This window comes from Carlito syrichta, unplaced genomic scaffold (assembly GCF_000164805.1).
Source record: "Carlito syrichta isolate Samal-C Ts95f unplaced genomic scaffold, Tarsius_syrichta-2.0.1 Scaffold304255, whole genome shotgun sequence".
Lineage (NCBI taxonomy): Eukaryota > Metazoa > Chordata > Mammalia > Primates > Tarsiidae > Carlito > Carlito syrichta.
The window spans coordinates 108,806-131,136 of NW_007248351.1; the positions used below are offsets into that span (position 1 = coordinate 108,806).

A 22,331-nucleotide genomic window follows, 5' to 3' on the forward strand; every position below is an offset into this window, starting at 1 on the left:
GGGTGACAGAGTGAGACTCCAACTCAAAAAAAAAAAAAAGTTTTTGAATTGGTTGTTTTACTATTGTGCTTTGATAGTTATTAAATGAGAACAGCTGGTATGAGGGTATTTATTTTACTGTCAGGTTAAGTTTATGTGACAATGCATATTTAACTGTATTGTCTATTTTCTCCTACAGTGTATTTGGAACTACATTTCTCTTTTCTCTCCTTTCTAACTCACAAGAAAAAAATCACATCTAAGAAGTTACATGCTTACTTAGAGTTTAGCAGTATCTTGGCAACTGCCAGACTGTATCTGTGGAGCCTAAATACCGTGTTTTCCCTAGATAATTGCTTTGTGTTTTATATTAAGAATCTTGGAAATATACAGATCTCACAGTCACATTATTAAGGGAAAAATGCTTAATAATGATAATTTATACATCGAAATCAAACATTAGTGTTACATTTCTTTGAAGGTTTTTTCATTTTGATGGATGTTTATTGGAAGTGTATGAAGTCACCATTCAGTAGATGATTATGAAGAACTTGAAAAGTTAATCACTATGTAAATGTTAATCAGGAGGGTTGTTTTTAATCCTGTTTATATAATCCTATTGTTTTCCTTTTTCTTACTTATCCAAAACCTTGGAAAGAAGAGTGGGAAAGCAGAAGTTAATAAAAATGACAGAGAGAGTAGACCGAGCACTGTTTCCCAGCAGATGGAAAGTACCATGATGCAGGTTTTGGAATATCACTACTTCCCAGTGTAAAGAAATGAGAGACGTTTTCCCAGGAAGTAACTGACCTCTTAGCCACACTGATTAAATTTCAGGTGACTTAATCTAGTGGTATTTTGTTTTGGAGTATATCATGGCTTATTTGTTAGCAGTTATTTTTATAAGAATTTTTCTTGACCTGACATTCCATTTGTCCCATGATCCCTGAGAGATGAGCTCACACTGATGTCTCCTGGATCAGATGGCCAACCCTGATGTAAGAAATTCCACATAGTTTAGCCCTGGCATTTCTGTCTGCTTCCTCAGTGTATCCTTGAGTACTTTACTCTGTAGTACACCAAGTGCTGTTTACTGTCTGCCTCTGAGAGAATTAATTTCCAAAACTCAGTCTAGATAGAATCCCAAGGTCTAGAAGTCCCACCTTTTCTTTTTATAAAGAGAGAGGACACATTCTAAAAATTAATCATTTTCTGCTGTTGGAGGCATTTTCATGAAAAAAATTCAAGAAACATTATCTCACGTATTCTTACCAGATAACTGCCCGTTATTAAGACTTACTGGCTGCTGGATTTGTCATCTCAACCTAATTTTCTTCTTGAGATAAATCAATCTTCATCATTATCAACTTGGGACAGTCCATTGGAAATATAATATCTTTAATACATAGTTAATTAAAAGATTGTTAGTGACTGCATTAAAATAAAAAAGAAACAGGTAAAATTAATAGTATTGAACTCAATATATCCAAATTACTTCAACATGGAATTAGTATAAAATTATTGAGCTATTCTGCATTCTTTTTTTAACCAAGTCTTTGACAAGTATTAACCTTTATAATTAATAGCCCACCTTAATTCAGATGCTAAATTTTTTTGTTTTTGGTTTTTGAGTTGGCGGCTCACTCCATCGCCCAGGCTAGAGTGCAGTAGCATGCTTACAACCACCCCAGCGTCAACCTGTTGGGCTCCGGCTATCCTTCTGCCTCAGCCTTCCAGGTAGCCAGACACACACTACCATGCCCAGCTAATTTTTGATTTATTGTAGAGATGAGATCTCACTAAGTTACCTGGGCTGGTCTCCAACCCCCAGGCTCAGGCAATCCACTCTCCTCGGTCTCCCAGAGTGCTGGGATTACAGGCTGAGCCACCAAGCCCGGCCAAGATGCTAAATTTTCCTTGGAAATATTGATCTGTTTTTAGATTTTATAAATTATAGTTGAAAAGTGATTTATATATTCAAGCTGTTGTTTCTTATTTTCAAATCTGTTTGTTACATTTATTATGAAACATTGGTCTCTTTTTTTTTTTTTAAATATGTGGGGTACAACTCAGGATTAGGTACATAGGTGATCTACATACCGGTAATGTTTGGGCCTCCTGTTGGTCCTCACTTTGCCTGGTTAGGATCAGGTACCCTTGGGGATATTAGGTCCCTTCCCCACATTCCCTGGCAATGTCATGCTACTGCCAATCCCTTTCTTGCAGTGTTATGATAAATGTTCAGGGTCCACTTATGAGTGAGAACATGTGGTATTCAATTCTTTGTTTCTATGATAGCTCAATGAGTATAATAGACTCCAAATCCAACCAAGTTGCTGTGAAGTCCATAATTTTGTCCTCCTTTATGGCTGCATGATATTCAATCATGTATATGTACCACATTTTTTTTATCCAATCCACTTTTGATGAGGAGCATAATTCATTCCATTTTTTTGCTATTGTGAATAGTGCTGTAATAAACATGTATACACAGGTATCTTTTTTTTGGAGTTGGAGTCTCACTCTGCCCAGACTGGAGTGCAGTGGCACGCTCCTGGCCACCGCAGCCTCGACCTGCTGGGCTCCAGCAATCCTTCCGCCTCAGCCTTCCAAGTAACTGGAACTACAGGCGTGCACTACCACACTCGGCTAATTTTTTGATTTTATTGTAGAGATGAGGTCTCACCAAGTTGCCCAGGTGGGTCTCGAACCCGCAGGCTCAGGCAATCCACTCAGCTCAGCTTCCCAAAGAGCGGGATTACAGGCTGAGCCACCGAGCCCGGCTCACAGGTATCTTTTTTAGAATGATTTGAGTTCCTCTGGGTATATTCCCAGAAGGGGTATTTCAGGGTCATATGGAAGGTCAATTTTTAGATCTTTGAGAAATTGCCACACTGTTTTCCACAGAGATTGTACTAATTTTACACTGCCACCAACAGCGTATAAGTGTCCCCTTTTCCTTGCATCCTCTCCAGGATCTGTGGCTTTTGTGTTATTAATTATGGCCATCCTGACTGGAGTTAGGTAATATCTCAGTGTGGTTTTGATTTGTGTTTATTTGATGATTAGTGAGACTGAGCACTACATCTTTTGACTGTTTGTATGTCTTCTTTTGAGAAGTGTCTGCTCATGTATTTTGCCCACTTGTTTTTTGTTTTTTTTTATTTTAATTTTTGTTTTTTTCAAGTTGGAGTCTCACTCTGTTGCCCAGACTGGAGTGCGGTGGCATGCTCCTGACCACTGCAGCCTCGAACTGCTGGACTCCAGCGATCCTTGCGCCTCAGCCTTCCAAGTAACTGGAACTACAGGCACGCGCTACCACGCCTGGCTGATTTTTGATTTATTTTATTGGAGAGATGAGGTCTCGCCAAGTTGCCCAGGTGGGTCTCGAACCCGTGGGCTCAGGCAATCCACTCACCTCAGCCTCCCAAAGCGCTGGGATTACAGGCTCAGCCACCGAGCCCGGGTTTTTGCTCACTTTTTAATAGGGCTGTTTGTTTTTTTCCTTTTGGCACATTTGAGTTCCTTTTAGATCCTGGATGTTAGGCTTTTGTCAGATAAACGGTTGGCATATATTTTTCTCATTCTGTGGACTGTCTCCCCACTCATTTGATGGTTTCTTTTGCTTTGCAAAAGCTTTTTAGTTTGATGAGGTCTGACTTGTCTATCTTATCTCTTATGTCATGGGCTTTTGTGGTTCTGATCAGCAATTGCTTGCCTATTCCAATGTCTAAGGGTATCTCCTGCGTTTTCTGAGTTTCTTATAGTTTGAGGTTTTACGTTTAGGTCTTTGATCCATTTAGAGTTTATTTTTGTGTATGGTGATAGGTAGGGTCCTGTTTCATTCTTCTGCGTGCAATCAGCCAGTTTTCCCATCACCATTTATTGAATAGGTTCTCCTCTCTCAGTGGTTGTTTTTGGTGGCTTTGTCAAATATGAGTTAGTTAAGAAATGAGGTTTTGCTTCTGAAATCTCTATCCTGTTCTACTGGTCTGTGTGCCTGTTCTTGCACCAATACCAGCTGTTATGATTGTTTTTATTTGTTTGTTTGTTTATTTATTTATTTATTTAGAGTTCAGGGTCTTACTCTGTTGCCCAGGCTAGATTGCAGTGGCATGATCACAGCTCACCTAACCTCAACCTCCTGGGCTCAGGCGATTCTTTTGCCTTGTTCTTCCAAGTAGCTGGGACTACAGGTGTATGCCACCACACCTGGCAATTTTTTGGTAGAGATGAAGTGTCGCTATATTGTCCAAGCTGGTCTCGACTTCTTGGGCTCAAACAATTCTCCTCCCTCGGCCTCCCAAAGACATGAGCCACAGTGCCTGGCCTGATACTTTGTTTTAAGTTGAAGTCTTACTCTGTCACCCAGGCTGGAATGCAGTGGCACAATCACAGCTCACCACTGTCTCGACCTCCTGGACTCAGGTAATCCTTCTGCCTCAGCCTCTGAGTAGCTGGGACTATAGGCATATCCAACCAAACCCAGCAAATTTTTAAATTTTTTTATGGAGACAAGTCCTCACTATGTTGCCTAGACTGGGTTTGAACTCCTGGGCTCAAGCAGTCCTTTCTCCTCAGCCTTCCAAAGTGCTGGAAATTACAGGTGTTTTGTCACCACGCCCAACCCTTACTTTGTTATTAATTGTTCAATAAATTCAAAGTTCTTCATTAAAAAATTGAAACGTCATTACTTTTAGGACAAAATAATTTGTTTTATAAATGACAAAAATCCTATTGTAGAAAACTCTGGAGCCCTGCTTAGTGGAGTGCTCTGCATGTGGAGCTGAGCAGTGCTGTTTTTTTGTGTCATCCTTACACTATAAACTTCCTCTGCTAATCCAAGTATTCTTTGTTGATATGAAACTGAAAATCTAAGCTGCTGCTTTCAGTAAGATTTTTATTCCATACTGGAACTTACATAGAAATGTGATTTTTGTAAATTTTGCTGTGTTGAAAAATAAAGTTCTGAAATTGTAATATGTTTGAGCATGTTAGAATCTGTTCTGCGTAGCCAGACTGTCCATTCTGATTAATGCAGTTATGAACGGGTTTTTGAATGGTTCCTTTTAATTTTGGGTTGGGCTGTCACTTCTTATTCCTCTGCTCTGATAAATCATGATGGTGACTTTGGCAGACGACCAAATGAATTTCCTTACCGGCTGCTTTTCTTTATTTTCTTTTTAACTGTGGCATTCACTAAGAGCTAGCTTTTCTTGGGGAGTGGCACTTAGGTCCACCAGTTCCTGTCCTCTCTTAGGTCATGCTATTTTTTCTGATAACTTTGGGATCTGAACTTACATGTTATGTCATTTAAACACAAAATTTTTAAATCTTCAACTAATTCTACACTTCCAGAAAAGTTGCAAAAATAAAACAGAGAGTTTCCTAATTATCTGCTTTCAACTAGATTCCCCCACTGCTAACGTCTTACGTAACCATTTGTTAGGATGGTCTTGTCAAGATTAAGAAATCAGCCTTGATGCCGTCTTGCTAACTACAGCTTTACTTGAATCATCCTAGTGTTTCTGCTGGTGTCTTGTTTTTGTTCCAGGATCCAAGCTGGGATTGGGTCCCAGACCACGGTGAGTGAGTTTTTTCTCTTTAGGCTTGTCCATTTCGTGACAATTCCTCTGTCTTTCCTCATGCTACTTGACTTCGACACTTTGAAGAATATTGCTCAGATATTTTGTAGAAAGTTCCTCAGTTTTGTCTGTTTTCTCATGATTAGAATAGGTTATGCATTTTGGGCAAGAATGCCACATGTTGTCCTCAGCACTTCTTATCAGGGGCTCGTATGATGTGAGCATGATCATATGAACTGGTGATAGTAACCTTGACCACTGATCAAGGTGGTGTCTGCTGGGTTTCTCCACTGAAAGTTTACTGCCTTATCCATTGTAAATAGGAAATACTTTGGTGGAAGATACTTTGAGACTATGTAAATACTTCCTCAAACTTTTGCCCATTAATTTTAGCATCCATCAGTGGATCGTGCCTGCAACAATAGCTCTGGTGTTAAATGGTTTTCTGTTTCTCTCATTCTTCATTCTCTCATTCTTCATTCTCTCATTCTTCATTATTAATGGAATTCTGTAAAGAAAAGCTGACTGTTCTCACTAGTATCATAATGGAGTCAAGTGTATGTATTTTATTCTGTGTACTATCATTGCTTATTTTGTTGCTCATATTGTTTCAGCTTTGGCTATTACTAGTACCTTGGGTTGGCTCTTGTGTCTTTGGACAAATCTTCATCCTTTTATGAACACTTATGACACGAAATATTTCAGGCTTATCTTGTACTTTCCTTGCCCCAGCTCTGGAATCAATTCCAAGGGCCCTGGTTTCTTTTTTTTTTTTTTTTTGAGTTGGAGTCTCACTCTATCGCCCAGACTGGAGTGCAGTGGCTGCTCCTGGCCACCGCAGCCTCGACCTGCTGGGCTCCGGCGATCCTTCCGCCTCAACCTTCCAAGTAGCTGGAATTACAGGTGTGCGCTACCACGCCCAGCTCATTTTTGACTTATTGTAGAGATGAGGTCTCGCTAAGTTGCCCAGGCGGGTCTCGAACCTGCAGGCTCGGGCAATCTACTCACCTCAGCCTCCCAAAGGTGCGGGATTACAGGCTGAGCCACCGAGCCTGGCTGGCCCTGTTTTCTTTTATTGGAGAGTGATATTTAGAAACCAAGATCTGGGTGTTAGCTTTTTGGTATTGGAGTGTCATTACTAGGTCTTCTCAGCAGATAGAACAAGGAAATATATTTCTACCCATGTATATGCATACATCTGTATTTCTGTATCATTTCTGTGCGTGTCTGTGTATTAAAAGCCATTGGTTTATACCAGTTCTCTCTGATTGCCTTGTAATGCCACATGGTCTATTTTAGCCTTTCCTTCCTATATATAACTTCTTACTCCAGCATTGAGGATCCTGGCTCTCATTGCTATAGTATATTTACTTACAAAGAAGTAAATAAAGTAGTAGTTTCAGAATCACTAACTTCTACATTTACCAACTAGATTTACAGCATTTATATTTGATTCTTTTTGCCTTTAGTTTTACAGTATCCAATCTAGTTACTTGGGTCTGCTCTTTCTTCTCACGTCATTCACTGAGGTGCTACTCATTTGCCTAGTTAGGTTTATTTGTTAGCATTTGTGTTCTACGTTGGCTTTTCTGCATCTCGGTTGGTTTTCATTACATATTTGGTTTTGGAGTGTGTGAAGGGTGTGAGAAACATTGCTGGCCCTAGGAGTCAGTTACCAAAGGGTTTTACTCAGAGTGCACCAGACCTCCTCAGCCCCACTCTTCTGCTCCCATTCCCCATTTTCCCACCCACCACCAGAAGTAGCCAGTGTCTCGTTTCTGATTTATTTGTCCTGTATTTCTTTTCTGTCTCTCTCTTTCTCTCTCTTTTTTTTTAAAGAAAGCGAGTTTATTAAGAAGACAGAAAAGGGCCGGGCTTGGTGGCTCAGCCTGTAATCCCAGCACTTTGGGAGGCCAAGGTGGGTGGATTGCCTGAGCCCACAGGTTCAAGACCCACCCGGGAAACTTGGCAAGACCTCGTCTCTACAATAAATCAAAAATTGGCCAGGCGTGGTAGCGCGTGCTTGTAGTTCTGGCTACTTTTGGAAGGTTGAGGCAGAAGGATCGCCGGAGCCCAGGAGGTCGAGGCTGTAGTGGCCAGGAGCGTGCCACTGCACTCCAGTCTGGGTGACAGAGTGAGACTCCAACTCAAAAAAAAAAAAAAAGACAAAAAAGCTCCCACAGTGGGAGGAGATCCGGAAGAGGGTTACCTCATCCTGTATTTCTTTTGTTTTGTGCCACTTTAAACTCATCAGGTTTGTAGGAAATATATTGACCATAGCAGTGGGGACATGTTCACTCCCACTTCATCCTCATCAGCTACTCCTTGGGAGGGAAAGAGCCCACACTGCTGGAAACTGGGGCTTCTCTGTTTAAACCAAAAACTTGAAGTGGTTAGCACCTCAATATTTTCTGTATTTTAGCTACTTGTATATAACGTGACATTTAAAGCCTCACTGGTATTTTTTTTTTTTGAGTTGGAGTCTCACTCTGTCACCCAGACTGGAGTGCAGTGGCCGCTCCTGGCCACCACAGCCTCGACACAATCCTTCCGCCTCAGCCTTCCAAGTAGCTGGAACTACAGGCGGTTCATTTTGATTTATTGTAGAGATGAGGTCTTGCCAAGTTGCCCAGGCAAGTCTCGAACCCACGGACTCAGGCAATCCACTCACCTCAGCCTTCCAAAGGCGCAGGATTACAGGCTGAGCCACCGAGCCCGGCTTCCATTGGTATTTTACATAGCGTCTGCTGATAAAGCAGTAAGGGGCTAGGAAAAGATGAACCTTTCCTATCTTGTTCACCCTCCTTTTAACACTAAATATTTTATAATCACAAACATATTACATTATTATATATTCCATGAAAAAAAAAAGAAAGCTTCACATGTAAGGATAAAGTCCTTTCTGATTTCTGTAACCCAGTATCAAACCACTTTTATTATCCTTTCAGATTCTTTATGCATTTCTAAGCATATGTGCCTGTGGGGGAAAAATACAATTTTTTTATGAATGTGAGATTGGGTTTTCTTTTTTTTTTTTTGGTTACTGCAAAAGGTCTACTAATCTATATTCTTTTGTTCGTTCGTCCTTTTTGGTTGTTGAAACAGAGGTCTCTATCACCCAGGCTGGATTGCAGTGGTACAGTCTTGGCTCACTGCAACTTTGACCTCCTGGGCTCAAGTGATCCTTCTACTGCAGCCTCCCAAGTAGCCAGGACTACAGGCACATACCAACACGCTTGACTAATTTTTGTACTTTTTGTAGAGATGAGGTCTCACTATGTTGCCCGGGCTGGTCTTGAACTTCTAGGCTCAAGCGATTTTCCTGCCTCCGCTTCCTAAAGTGCTGGGATAACAGGTGTGAGCCACTACACCCGGCCTCTATTTTCTCCAGCTTCTGTTTGTGCTGTATAGATAGCCCTGCCTCACTGTTTTTAACATCTGCAGAGTATTTCTTGATGAAAATCCTTGCATGTGACTCCTGACACGTGTGGATATTCAGAAGTGGAATTGCTGACTGTGACCATTCTTTGCTATAGTCAGTACAGCAAACCACTCTCCCAAGTGACTGTGTCATTTGACCTTTTCCATCAGCATTGTATCAGAGCACCCATTTCTCTACCAGTCATTACTTAATATGGCCTATGTCTTAAATTCTGGGCAAGTTGAGAGTCAAAAGTAGTATTTTGTTTTAATTTGCTTTACTCTGAAATCGTGAAACTGAGAGTATTCCATGTAACTATTAGCCATGTACAATTCCTTTCTGTGATTTGCCCATTTTAACCATTTTCCTTTTCTTGTTGGTTCGTGCAAGTTCTTTGTATATGCTGGATTTGCCCATTTAACCAATATATATTGAACTTTCACTCTATACCCAAGGCACTGCTGTAGATGCTGGAGTACCAGCAAAAAACAGGGACTCTAATTTCACAGAATGTTAGACCCACGAAAATCTAGATAAATGAATAAGATTATGCAGATGTTAATACTTAAATGCTATTAAAAAATAGGGTAATGGTCCTGAGCGAGTAGGGGACCCAGTTTTCCTTTGTTGATTGTATCTCTGGTATTTGCTTTTAGGTGGGGTGGTTAGGGAAGGCTTCTCAAAGAAGGTGGGAGCTGGGATGAAGGAGAAGGACTGGCCATGGGAAATGTCCAGACAGAACAGCATGTGCCTTGGCTCTGAGGTGGGCCTGTGATGAAGAGGGCAGGTCACATCACACAGATGGACACAGTAGACTCCTCAACACAAGTGCTTGTCAGAGACACAGCTCACATGCATTGCTCTCAGGAGTGGACTTGACTCTGAAAGCCGGGGTTGCAGGAGGAGGGTTTCACCAGCTCCTCTTTCTTCCCTACCCAAACCAGGCTACCCAAAGGGGCTTCACTCCATGGGGTTCGCACATCAAGACTTGGTCATTGGGTTTTGTGGTGGTTCCAAGGCATAGGCCTTTTCTTTAATAAAGGAAAATTTTCTGTTTCAGATTACCTAGGAACAGTACGATTTGGGGTTATCACAAATAAACATCTTGCGAAACTGGTATCCTTAGTACACTCTGGAAGTGTGTATTTACATAGACATTTCAACACATCACTTGTAAGTATTTTGAAATCACATTTATATTAGTGCAGTGGTTCTTAACCTTGTTTAGGTCAGACTCCTTTGAGAATTGGATAAAATTTATGGTCACTATCTCTAGGAAAGTACTTGTGATTTTAAATGCAAATGGAGAGTTCTTACACCCCAACCCTAGAACCCATTCCCAGGTGAAGAACTTATGCATTAGAGGGCTCTTGTTTAACTTCTGGAAGTTCTGTGTTTGTATTCTTTGATTTTGGCAGAACCTTGTTTTTCTTCTTGGATGAAACTGCAGAGTCATTCTGTTGGAGACTTGCTACGATGGGCCCATGTGCTCAGAGGTTAAGCTTTCATTGGGCGGTGTTCTCTGTTCACTTGTTCCTTGTATGTAATGTGGCATGCTTTTCTTCTTAGCTGATGGAATAGATTTTTGAAGTTCTTGTCAAGTCACAGTGAGAAGTTGATGGCTTCTCACCCCAGAAAGCTATGGGTTTCCTTTATTGCCATTGTTCCTTGATTTCATTTGCTTTTTGGTGGAATAGTCTCAACTCAGCTATTTCTGAGCTTTGACCTGTGTTCTGCTCAGTCCTGCGCTTCGACACTATTCATTGTAACTTCCTTGGTCATGTCACTGAGAGTTTTTCTTAAGTGTTCTCTGTCTCTAATATCATTGACAGTGTCAGTGACTTAACAGTTTCTCTATACCCAGTGTACCCAACCCTTTAAAGCTTGTGCTCTCCTTGGCACAACGTGTATGTCTTGTGCCTGTGAAGGGGCTGTTAAGCCCTCCAGGGGTGCCCCCTCGCTTGCCAGCCACCCCAGCTTCTGCATCTCTCTAGCAGCTCAGAGGTTGTGCTTTACATCTTGCAGTTTATATTCCAAAAGGCAAATGTATTTTCATGTTTTCCAAACAGAAATGTCTGCTTATGGTGTTTGAGTGTGTTTTTTCAAACTGCCACCACTCCATTTGGAGAATCACTCCTGCGATGGTTTCTCTGTTGCTCACCTCCATCCTGTGCTCGTCTCACTGCTTTTGACATGATCTGCTTTTGCTGTCTATCATTTTTCTACATCCTTCATTTTAGCATGTTGTACAACCTACATATATTTATTTGTAGTAAAGGGTACTGAGGAAGAAGCTTAAAGTAAATAGAGAACAAAGGTATGAGATAACACTGAAAAATATATTAGGTTTACTGCTTTGATTGGATAGTTTTTTGTGGACTTTTTTTAGAGTCAGAGTTTCACTCTGTCACCCAGGCTGGAGTGCAGTGGCACTCATCACCACGCCCAGCTAATTTTTTGATGTATTGTGGAGACAAGGTCTCACCAGTTTGCCCAGGCTGGTTTCAAACCCCTGTGCTTAGGCAATCCTCTCGCCTTTGCCTCCCAAAGTACTGGGATTACAGGTGCAAGCCACCACGCCCGACTTGACTGGGTAGTTTTTAAGGTTGGTTGCTTTGTTTAGCAGAATTCCTTTCATCAAATGAAATATAATTGAGATACCAGTATCTAAAAAAAAAGAAAAAAATACAAGCAGTGGCATCTTTTTATGAGGTAGTTTAAATCTCCATTTTTGGGGGGATATCAGATATCTTATTCTGTGAAACCCTCCAATGCACCTCTTTGATAGTTCTGTTTGAAACCAGTGGTTTATATCATTAGAATTTCAAAATTAATTTTATGTTCACATACATTGGTTTTCTATAGAAAAACAAAGCAAAAAATAAAGTGTCTCCCCTCCTTCCTTTATACACATGAAGTGTGATCCATGGCTCTGTACAGGTTTAGATCATTTGTTGATTCATTGAGGTATTTTCCCTGCTCTGTGCCAGGTTTTCATCTTGTCACCGGGGATGCAGGTGAATAAAACAGATATGGCCTCTGCTGTGAGGCTCTGCTTTGCCCTTGTGGGGCAGCATTTGAGGTACCAAGGTAAAAATCTTAATGGCCCTTTACTTCATAATCTCTGTTCCCTTAGATAGGGCCTGGTCCTTTTATAAACACCCAGTAACACTGAATAGTTCTCCTCGGACAGGATGATAGAAATTGATTTTGCCACCAACAATAACAGTCAGTGAGAATTATTTGTTGATGAATGAGTCTTCTGAAGGCAAAAAGATATGAATCACATAATATGAAAGTCACTTCCTGCTTTTCAACCACTTGTGAGGACATGCTCTATCTGGAGAGGTAGGGCCCCAGGGTTGGAAGGCCGAGGTGGGAGGATCACCAAGCCCAGCAGGTTGAGGCTGTTGTGGCTGTGAGCGTGCCACTGCACTCCAGCCTGGGTGACAGAGTGAGACTCCCACTTGCAGCCTCATTTTCTCACCTGTGCAGTGGTAGGGTTGATCAGGCCTCTTAAGGACAGTGTTGATGTGCTTTGAACCGCCCTGTCTCGCTCAGCTTCTCTTTATCTTCTGTGCATTTGTCCTTCCCAGGTCTTTCCCAGGGAGGCCGTGAACTACACAGCCGAGAACATCTATACGTGGGCCTTGGACAACCGGGAGACACTCTTGCGATGGCTGCGACCACACGGAGGCAAGAGTCTCCTGTTGAATAACGAACTGAAGAAAGGACCAGCACTTTTTTTGTTCATACCTTTTAATCCCTTAGCTGAAAGTCATCCTTTAATAGATGAGGTAAGAATTGTGATGTTAAAGATGCCTCCTAAGGAGTAGGATAACCTCACCACCCTGCACATCTCTCATCCCACACTAAGTCATGGACTCCCGCAGCTGAGTGGCTGCCTGGAGTGGCAGCTGCGTTTCTGTGGCAGTGTTTTTTTCCCTCTGAATGGGCAGGAGAAGGGGGCCTGCCTAGAACAGAGACTGCTGCAGCCTCTCTGGCTATGTTTATTGACAACCGCTTGGGTCTGGGCTAAGTAGGAGGAGACAGGGAGCTAAATCATGCCTCTCCAAAGAAGGACCAAATACTCCTGTTTCTTTTTTTTTTTTTTTGAGTTGGAGTCTCACTCTGTCACCCAGACTGGAGTGCGGTGGCTGCTCCCGGCCACTGCAGCCTCGACCCGCTGGGCTCCGGTGATCCTTCCACCTCAGCCTTCCGAGTAGCCGGAATTTCAGGCGTGTGCTACCACGCCCAGCTGATTTTTTTATTTATTGTAGACATGAGGTCTTGCCAAGTCCCCCAGGCGGGTCTCGAACCCGCGGGCTCAGGCAATCCGCTCACCTTGGCCTCCCAGAGTGCTGAGATTACAGGCTGAGCCACCGAGCCCGACCAATACTCCTGTTTCTGAGGTGACTGATGTTGAGCTTCTTAGCTGGACAGTGGGATGGGGGTTGAGCAGGAGCCAGACAGGGTTTAGTGTGGCCTAGGAGATGCCATTGTCACGGGAGGGTTGGCCATTCTGCTTGTCCTGGCCATTCTCAAGGCAGCAGAAAAGAGGAGCAGCAGCTGTGACCTTGGGATGCCTTGTTTTTCTTAACTGTTCCTGTCGTGAGAAGTCAGAGTGGTTTTCAGAGACAGCCGTCAGGATCTGCTCCTCCCTCCTGCCTTTTCGACTGCTCTTCTGCAGCGTTCACTCTTCAGGAGTGAGTCGATTTTCTGTGTGGAGAGTTTGGAGGCACTTAGAGCAGTAACAATAAGCAGAGACAGCCTGGGATTACTAATTTTGATTTACTGAGAGTTTTATTTTTCCTCTCCCCTAAGGATTCCTTAATTGGTCAAAGCCAATTTCAGATAGTCAGTGTCCTGTTGACCAGGCTAAGCAGACACTGTCTCTCCCTAAGCCCCTAAGCACTGGCCTGGTCGTCTGCCTGAAGGGACAGGGAGGCAGGGCTTCCTGCTCAGCCAGACCCTCACTTGGCTGCTCTGGAGTCTCTCGGTTAAAAGTTATTATTCCCGCTGGGGAGTATCCTGAATGAACACTGCTGTCCTGGCTTAGAGGAGGAAAACAGAAGAGAGAAATGAAATTGCTTTGTTCTCCTCTGATTAGGGAGGACTTAAAGTAATAAAACTTCATTTATTTAGAAAATTTTCACTGCATGGTTATTTTATGAACTGAGACAGTCTTTCAAATGACTAGGCCTTTACTGTATCTAATTTTAGAGTCTTCAAGCTTTGTAGGAAATGTAGGGTTTTCAACCAAGTCGGTGCCTATGGTTGTGGATGTTTACTTTTTTTTTTTTTGAGTCAGAATTTCACTCTGTTGCCAAGACTGGAGTACAGTGGCACACTCATGGCCACTGCAGCCTAGATCTGCTAGATTCAGGTGATTCTTCTGCCTCAGCTTTCAAATTAGCTGGAACCCCAGGTGTGTGCCACCTTGCCTGGCTAATTTTTTTTTTTTTTTAACACAGAGACAAGGTTGCTCTGGCTGATCTCAAACCCCTGAGCTCAGGAAGTCCTCTTGCCTCTGCTTCCCCAAGTGCTGGGATTACAGGCATGAGCCACTGTACTTTAACTTTACTTTCCTTTTACTTTAACTTTAAACTTTCCTTCTGGAGAGTTCTCTCTGTCTGCTTTGGGCATGTCAGGGTCCTAGATGGGGTGGTATTTTGTGCCAAAAGTCTATATCGTCTGTCCAGAGGATGTGGTTGGATTTAAGCATCTGGCGGAAGGACACTTTCTTTCTAGAGCCGCCTGTTCTTGGATGAGTGTCTCTCCTGCTCCCCTACTCCTTCACCTGTTACAGGCCTTCATTTTATCGTTGTTTTACTTGGGACTCCCAGTGTCCCTGTGAGTGAATTCCTAACCTCAGCATGCAATTGAGATAGCTGAAAACCAGATGGCATCTCATGGTAATGCAGGTTACTTAGGCAAGCTAACTGTCTGTTCTGCACATTTCCTTCTCCACTTCAGGTCAGTTGGAAAATGTCTATTGAGCACTGTACAAGGGATACCCAGAGGCAAAAAGATGGGCAAGACACAGCCCTGTCTCATGGTCTTAGAGGCTTGTTCAAGGAGAATGAGAGCGTGCTTATGATTCAAGGCAGAGGAAGATCAGGCCCAGGGTCGGGAAGAGGGTACTAGCCCAGAAGGTGCGGGGGCGGGCGTGGCTGGAGGTGTTTGAGGTAACCTTTCAGAGACAGCCAGGACCTTGGTGGACTGAGAAAAACTTAAGGAAAGGACTGGCCTGAGCAAGGCACAAGGGAGGGAGAGTTGCTCTGGGTTTAGGTATTAGGAGGGAAAGCATACAGGCTTTGTGGTCTGCAGGAAGGACTGACTGGAGAAGATCCTGTAAAAGCCTTTGGGGGTGGAGTGGCTTGAGTGCTTCTCGGAGGATTTCAAGATTCATTGTGGCCATCAAAGTCTCATTGACAAAGAAAAGAGATGTGACCAGAGTTGTTTTACCATTAAGAAAGTTTTCAGTCGGGCTTGGTGGCTCAGCCTGCAATCCCGTGCATTTGGGAGGCTGAGGTGAGTGGACTGCCTGAACCCGCGGGTTCGAGACCCGCCTGGGCAACTTGGCGAGACCTCATCTCTACAATAAATTAAAAAATTAGCCGGGCGTGGTAGCGTGTGCCTGTAGTTCCAGCTACTTGGAAGGCTGAGGCGGAAGGATCGCCAGAGCCCAGCAGGTCAAGGCTACGGTGGCCAGGAGCGGCTACTGCACTCCAGTCTGGGCAACAGAGTGAAACTCCAACTAAAAAAAAAAAAGAAAAGAAAAGAAAGTTTTCCTGGCAGAAAAGTGAGAAGTAGTAAGAAGCCGAATTTGGGTTGGGGGGGGATGGAAAGTGGGAAATTGTGAAACAGGGACCAGAGATGAAGAAGCGTTGGGCATTTGGGTGAGGTGGGAAGGATGAATGTTACATGTATTGAAGCTGAACCATAAATGCATTAGCCTTTGACTATGAAAGGCAGCTTCATTTTTCCACTACCACCTTAGGCCTGATTTTAGGCAGAATTGAGAATGCTTACATTATCGAGAAAAGTCATCTTAGAGTCAGGGTAATAAAGGTGGAGGGTATGCCAAGCAAGGGTGTGGGATAGTTGTTGCAGAACATGTATCACACAATTTGTTAAATACTCAGCCTCTGCAAGCAAAGAGTTTTGTGACTGTCTTCTGCTTTAAAAGCATTTGAGACATCCACAGTGAATGAGTCAGGTAAGCCGAAGGCATGGCTATCATGTCCGGATGCATTTTTCTAATTCAAGAAAATAGAAGGAAATATCTACGGTGCAAACATTTAAAGTTAATTTGCCAAGTTTTCTTTAATTGTTCACATGAAATTAAACATGACGTCAAGTGAGACACATAACATAATGTAGTAGGAGTTGTGTTTTTGAGACTGCCTATTATGTAAAAGGAGTAGAAACATAAAAATCAGCTCATGGAGACAAATAATAATGCCTCACTCTTCAAGAGCATTGCTGTATGCAGAATGTTTTCTTCAGTTAAAGTTATTCTTTACATGGCTGCTTTGTTTTTAAGAGTTACTTAGAATAAAGGAAATGGATTTGCCTTTATTTATTTATTTATTTATTTGAGTTAGAGTCTCACTCTGTCACCCAGACTGAAGTTCAGTGGCCGCTCCCGGCCACCACAGTCTCGACCTGCTGGGCTCAGGCAATCCTTCCACCTCAGCCTTCCAGTAGCTGGAACCACAGGCGCACACCACCATACCTGGCTCATTTTTTTATTTATTGTAGAGATGAGGTCTTGCTAAGTTGCCTGGGCTGATCTCAAACCCCTGTGCTCTGGCCATCTGCTCACCTCCACCTCCCCAAGTGCATGCGCCACCACGCCTGGCAAGGAGATGGATCTTCTAGAAATTTATTTTCTTTAATATAGTCAGTTTTCTTTTACTAGGATTTTTGGAAAAGATGGCAGTAAACCTTGACGTCCTATGGAAATTTTTTGTGGGGATGGGTGGCGGTAGTTGTCTGCTGTTGTGTCTTTGAATATAAAGCAGTCCCTAGATGGGGCCACCAGGCAACTGGTCTCTTCATGGACTGTAGAGGCTTATATGGTACCATGTACTGGCAGGGCCTTACCCAGAAAGGATGGAGATGTTTTTGTGTGGGGGAATAAAACAAAACACTGGCTTATTATCTAAAGTGACTTTTTTATGCTAAGAACTATTCAAACAATATACTTTTCTGTGCAGATACATATGTTTTGAATTAACTGTCCATAAGTATTATGTTATAAAACTTTTTAAAACTGGAAATATACTCAAATGGTTTTACACACACACACACGCTAATGAAACAAAATCCTGAGTGACAACTGATGAGATTTGCTTCCACTTTAACACACCATTCTTCTGTTTTAGAGAGTAAATGCCTTTGTACTGTAACATACTTGTCTTTCTCATGAAATTAGGGTGGGAGGTGGGTAATGAAAGATGCTCAGTTTGGATGTGGAAGAGTCTTGGAATAAAATGTAAATCTAAATTGCTAATATTAACTTGAGGGTAAATGGTAAATCTCACTAAGAAAGGGGATTGTGTACATTACCAAAGATACCAGTCACTCATCAGGTGTTCACTGAGCATCATGTGTTACGTGCCTGGCTCTGGGGATGGCAGGAGAGACCCGATATGGGCCCTGCCTATGAGAAATCTGTAAGCTTATGGGAAAGAGGATGTCTTGAGAGAAGCTTGTAAGACTGTGGGAAGGACTTTGGGGACACTGGGGGTGCAGAAACTACTCTTCCTGCGGTGCAGGTGGGAGCAGCTTTACTGAAGCAGCCATCCTGCTGCTGAGCCATGGGAACAGGTGGAGGAAGCCTGTCCTGGGCCAGGCTTTTGAAGACTTGGTCTTGTGAGAGGGCGTGGTCAGGTCTGAAGAGGGTTGGGTGGGACTAGAGAGGCAAATGACCTGATTGGTTAGAGGTTTCACTCTTCAGGTAATGTGGAGTCATCAAGTATCATCTGACTGAGGAGTGTCTTGCTTCCAGTTATATTTTAGAAGGTGTGTAGTCATTCCCCACTGCCGTATCCATGGGGGATATGTTGCAAGACCCCAGGGGATACCTGAAACCATGGATGGTACAGAGTGAACCCTGTGGCTACTGCACATGAATTTCTTTTTCCTTCTCACAATTTCAGACAGAAGATTCGTCTTTATCATAGATCTTAGCCATCTCAGCTTGTGAGTCTTTTTCTTTCCCTATTAATTTGAGAATCTTTTCACTTAAGGAACACTTTTTGGCTTCTCTTTGGCACATCTGAATTGCCAGCATCACCACCCTTGCATGTTTGGGCCCATATTATAAAATAAGTGTTACTTGAACATAAGCACTGCAATACCAAGACAGTCCATGTGATAACCAAAACGACTACTAAGTGACTTACAGGCGGGTAGTGTTTGTAGTATGGACACACTAGACAAAGGGATGAATCACGTCCCAGGCAGGATGGTGAGAGGTTTCCTCACGTGTCTCAGAGTGGCGTGCCATTTAAGACTTATGTGTATTTCTGGGATTTTTCATTTAATATTTTTGGGCTGCAGTTCACCATGGGAAACTGAAACTACACAAATTGAAACCTTGGCAGGGGTGAGGGTACTACTGTAAGGAGGTGGCAGTGTGGAGGCAAGAAGAGAGTGGTGGTCTGTGGCAATCTGAATTGAGGCCACAGTCGTGGAAGTGGAAAGGAGGGGCCTGCTAAGCCTCGCTGAAGTCAAAGCTGGCTGGATTTGAGACTTTGATGCTGTGGAGGGAGAAGTTGAGGGCCAACAGAGTGTCTAGCCTTCTCAGAGTGGTCGGTGTATGGAAAGGTCAGTTGAGGGAGTGTGGTTTGGAACAGGTTGGATTGATAGCCTACTGTGAGGCATGTATTTATTTGGAAGCACATGCTATAAAATAAAATAGTGAGATCCACTCATTAGGTGTTGGGGAAGTTTTTAAAGACTTCCTAGTTAAGGCTGGTCTCAGTGGCTCAGCCTGTAATCCCAGTACTTTGGGAGACTGAGATGAGTGTATTGCCTGAGCCCACAGGTTCAAGACCCACCCAGGCAACTTGGCAAGACCTCATCTCTACAATAAATAAAAACTTAGCCGGGTGTGGTAGCACATGCCTGTAGTTCCTCCTACTTGGAAGGCTGAGGCAGAAGGATCACTGGAGCCCAGCTGGTCAATGCTGGGGTGGCCATGAGCATACCACTGCACTCCAGCCTGGAAGAGAGAGTGAGAATCCAATTAAAAAAAAAAAAAAGACAGGGAGTTAAGAGACTTAAGTTCTGTTCCCAGTGCTCTGACATCCTGGAATGAGTTGTGTCCCCTCTTCAGGCTTCATTTTTCTCGTATGGTAGGCTAGGATATCTCTAAGACTACTTCTGTTTCTGGAAAATTGACTGCTTATTTAAGAGAGGGACATGGTAGGAAAAATTATCCGAGCCTCTTTATTGGTAGGTTTGGTGTGCCCATTTCCTCTGAGGTGGTCCTTCTGGCCCGGCCTCTTGCAGTGACTTAGATAGGGGTACTCTCCAGGCCGACAATGGTGGGTTTCTCCCACAGTTATCCTCAATCCCTCACCAACTCCACCCTTTGTTTCAGATCACCGAAGTGGCCTTGGAGTATAACAACTGTCACAGGGACCAGGTGGTGGAGCGCCTCCTTCAGCACCTGCGACGGGTGGATGCACCAGTGCCAGAATCTCTGGCACTGGGACTGCCAGCACAGCTGCCAGACCCGCCGCTGATAACAGCATCCCCCTGCTGCAACACTGTGATGCTGCCCCAGTGGCACTCCTTCTCCAGAACACACATCTGCGAGTTGTGTGTCAACCAGACTGCCGGGGGCATCAGGCCGAGCTCAGTCAGCATGCCACAGTGCAACTTTTTTGAGATGGCAGCAGCTCTGGATTCTTTCTACCTCAAGGAGCAGACCTTCTATCATGTGACATCAGACAGTATAGAATGCAGCAATTTTTTAACTTCCTATAGCCCTTTCAGCTACTATACTGCATGTTGCAGGACCATAAGCCAGGGCATGGCGGGCTTCATTGATTCGGAGCGAGATGGCTTGGAAGCGCCGACCATTGCGTTTTCTTCCCTTGAGAAGAGATGTGAGGTTGATGCCCCGAGCTCTGTTCCTCACATTGAGGAGACCAGGTATCTCTTTCCAGAAGTGGACATGACTAGTACAAACTTCACAGGCCTGAGCTGCAGAACCAACAAGACCCTGAACATCTACCTTTTGGATTCAAATTTATTTTGGTTATATGCAGAGAGACTGGGTGCTTCGAGCTCCACTGAGGTGAAAGAATTTGCTGCCATTGTTGATGTCAAAGAAGAGTCTCACTATATCTTGGATCCAAAACAAGCTCTTATGAAGTTCACCCTAGGTACTGGAGGCGATTTACTTACCCCGGCATAAGAAGTTGTATGGTTGTGGGGATGATGTCAGCCCTGTAGCTCATTTTAAATCTTTAAACCACAAGTAGTCATAATTTTGAAAGAAGCTAATTTTGTCTATTAAGTGGAAGAGAACTTTTACCTTCAAGTTTTGGATAAGTTTGTCAATTTAGCCCATTGGCGGGCTAGAGTCCAACTGTCTAGATGGGCAGTTCCTGTCACATTTCTGGGGTGGAGCCAGCTACAGTTGGTGAGGACCTGGCTACTAGATGGGGCAGGGAGGGGCAGAGGCAAGAGCAGTTCTGGTGGGACGTCATAGGACTGGGGAGTGCAAGCCATGATGCAGCTTCATCTTCAAGGAGCTGACACAGAGCAGTAAAGAGATGGAACTGCCTTGCCTCCCTTTTTGTCTCAGGTTTAAATGGACAGGTATCGAGACCACCGCACATAATTTGTTCTGCTGATTTATAATGTGTTGAGGAATGCTGCTGTGACCTGGAGTGCCTAAATTGAAACAAGCAAGTATCAGATGCAGTAAACAAGTATCACTTGCAAACCAACAGAATCTCCTTTCTAGGGGATGAGGTTCCATGATGGGAAAGCAACCAGAGCTTGCCTGGGGGTGGCAGTAGCAGTGAACTGACCCCTACTGTCCAGTTTCCAGGATTTCACTGACTTGTTGGACATACACACAAGGAAGTGAGAATTCAAAAGCCATGTTAGTTCAGGCTCATTGGAAACATGAGGAAGGGTCAGTGTTTGCCAAAGGGAGAAAGGAGGAATTTGGTGGGGAAGGAGGCTTTTTATTTCAGGTTTTACAAAGTATGAAATTAAGAGTTAACACAGAGCTCCTAAATACTAGTCCTTTTAGCCAGCCTCTTAGATCCAGGTGAAGAAAGTTGTTTCTTACATGTTTGAAAAGGCTTACATAAATATTGATTTTTCTGTACCAAATTACATATTATAATCCCAAGGGCTCCTTGGTGTTTGAAGAAATCCTGCCACCAGTCACTGTTTGAAGGGCATACTCTATTGATAACATAAATTACTCTCAATTCATGTTTTCTAAAATTATTTTGGTATGAAGCATGTTTTTTGTTTATTTATGGGAAACACAGATGCCAGAGAAGTGGGGTCAGTATTCCCATAAGCATGTTTTTTTTTAAGTAAGTGTACTGGATTTTCCTGAATTTCTGTTCAGTATTACTCAAGTGTTTGATGAGTTCATAGTGTGTTCACTTTGAATTTAAGGGTAACTGAAAGAAGCCTTCTTCAGATTTCTTTCATCTTCTATATCTACTCTGAAATGTCTAGCTGTTCTTTGTCCTGGAGTTGGTGACAGAATTTTTAGCAGTTCTTGTAAAAAGAAAATCTGTATCATTGTGGGTTTAGAAAGTCAACTCACAAGTCAGCTATCTCTAGGGCAGTTTCAGAATTTAGTCTTCATTCAGATTAGGAAATAGGTTTCAAGAGCATAGCCAACTAAGTGTTATTCAGATGCTGATCACAAATTCTCTTTCGTATTCACTTGACATTCTTCAATTCCTTCTCCATTCTGCACATTTCATTGTCTATTGAGACCTCAAAATGGAAGGAGTTAGAAGAAAGAAAAAGAAGTGAAACTAGCCAGGCGTGGTGGCTCACACCTGTAGTCCCAGCTACTCAGAAGGCTGAGGTGGGAGGATTGCTTGAGCCCGGGAGTTGGAGGCTGCAATGAGCTATGATCACACCACTGCACTCCAGCCTGTCTCTAAAAAAATAAAAGAAGTGAGTCGGGCTCGGTGGCTCAACCTGTAATCCCGCGCCTTTGGGAGGCTGAGGTGAGTGGATTGCCTGAGCCCGCGGGTTCGAGACCCACCTGGGCAGCGAGACCTCATCTCTACAATAAATCAAAAAATCAGCCGGGTGTGGTATCGCATGCCTGTAAT

The 22,331-nt window shown here is 43.3% G+C and overlaps 1 protein-coding gene across 4 annotated transcripts in view; it reads left to right on the plus strand.

Annotated features, from left to right (window-relative positions):
• TXNDC11 (thioredoxin domain containing 11) overlaps nucleotides 1-22,331 on the plus strand; it is a 72,737-nt gene that overhangs the window by 37,837 nt on the left and 12,569 nt on the right. For 2 of the 4 annotated variants that reach the window (XM_021713125.1, XM_008059568.2), the window contains 3 exons: nucleotides 10,046-10,158; nucleotides 12,582-12,782; nucleotides 19,604-20,393. In XM_021713125.1, coding sequence (XP_021568800.1) covers nucleotides 10,046-10,158; nucleotides 12,582-12,782; nucleotides 19,604-20,393 — 1,104 coding nt within the window. The remainder of the gene's footprint in view (nucleotides 1-10,045; nucleotides 10,159-12,581; nucleotides 12,783-19,603; nucleotides 20,394-22,331) is intronic. The other 2 variants (XM_021713126.1, XM_021713127.1) reach the window with 1 other exon arrangement.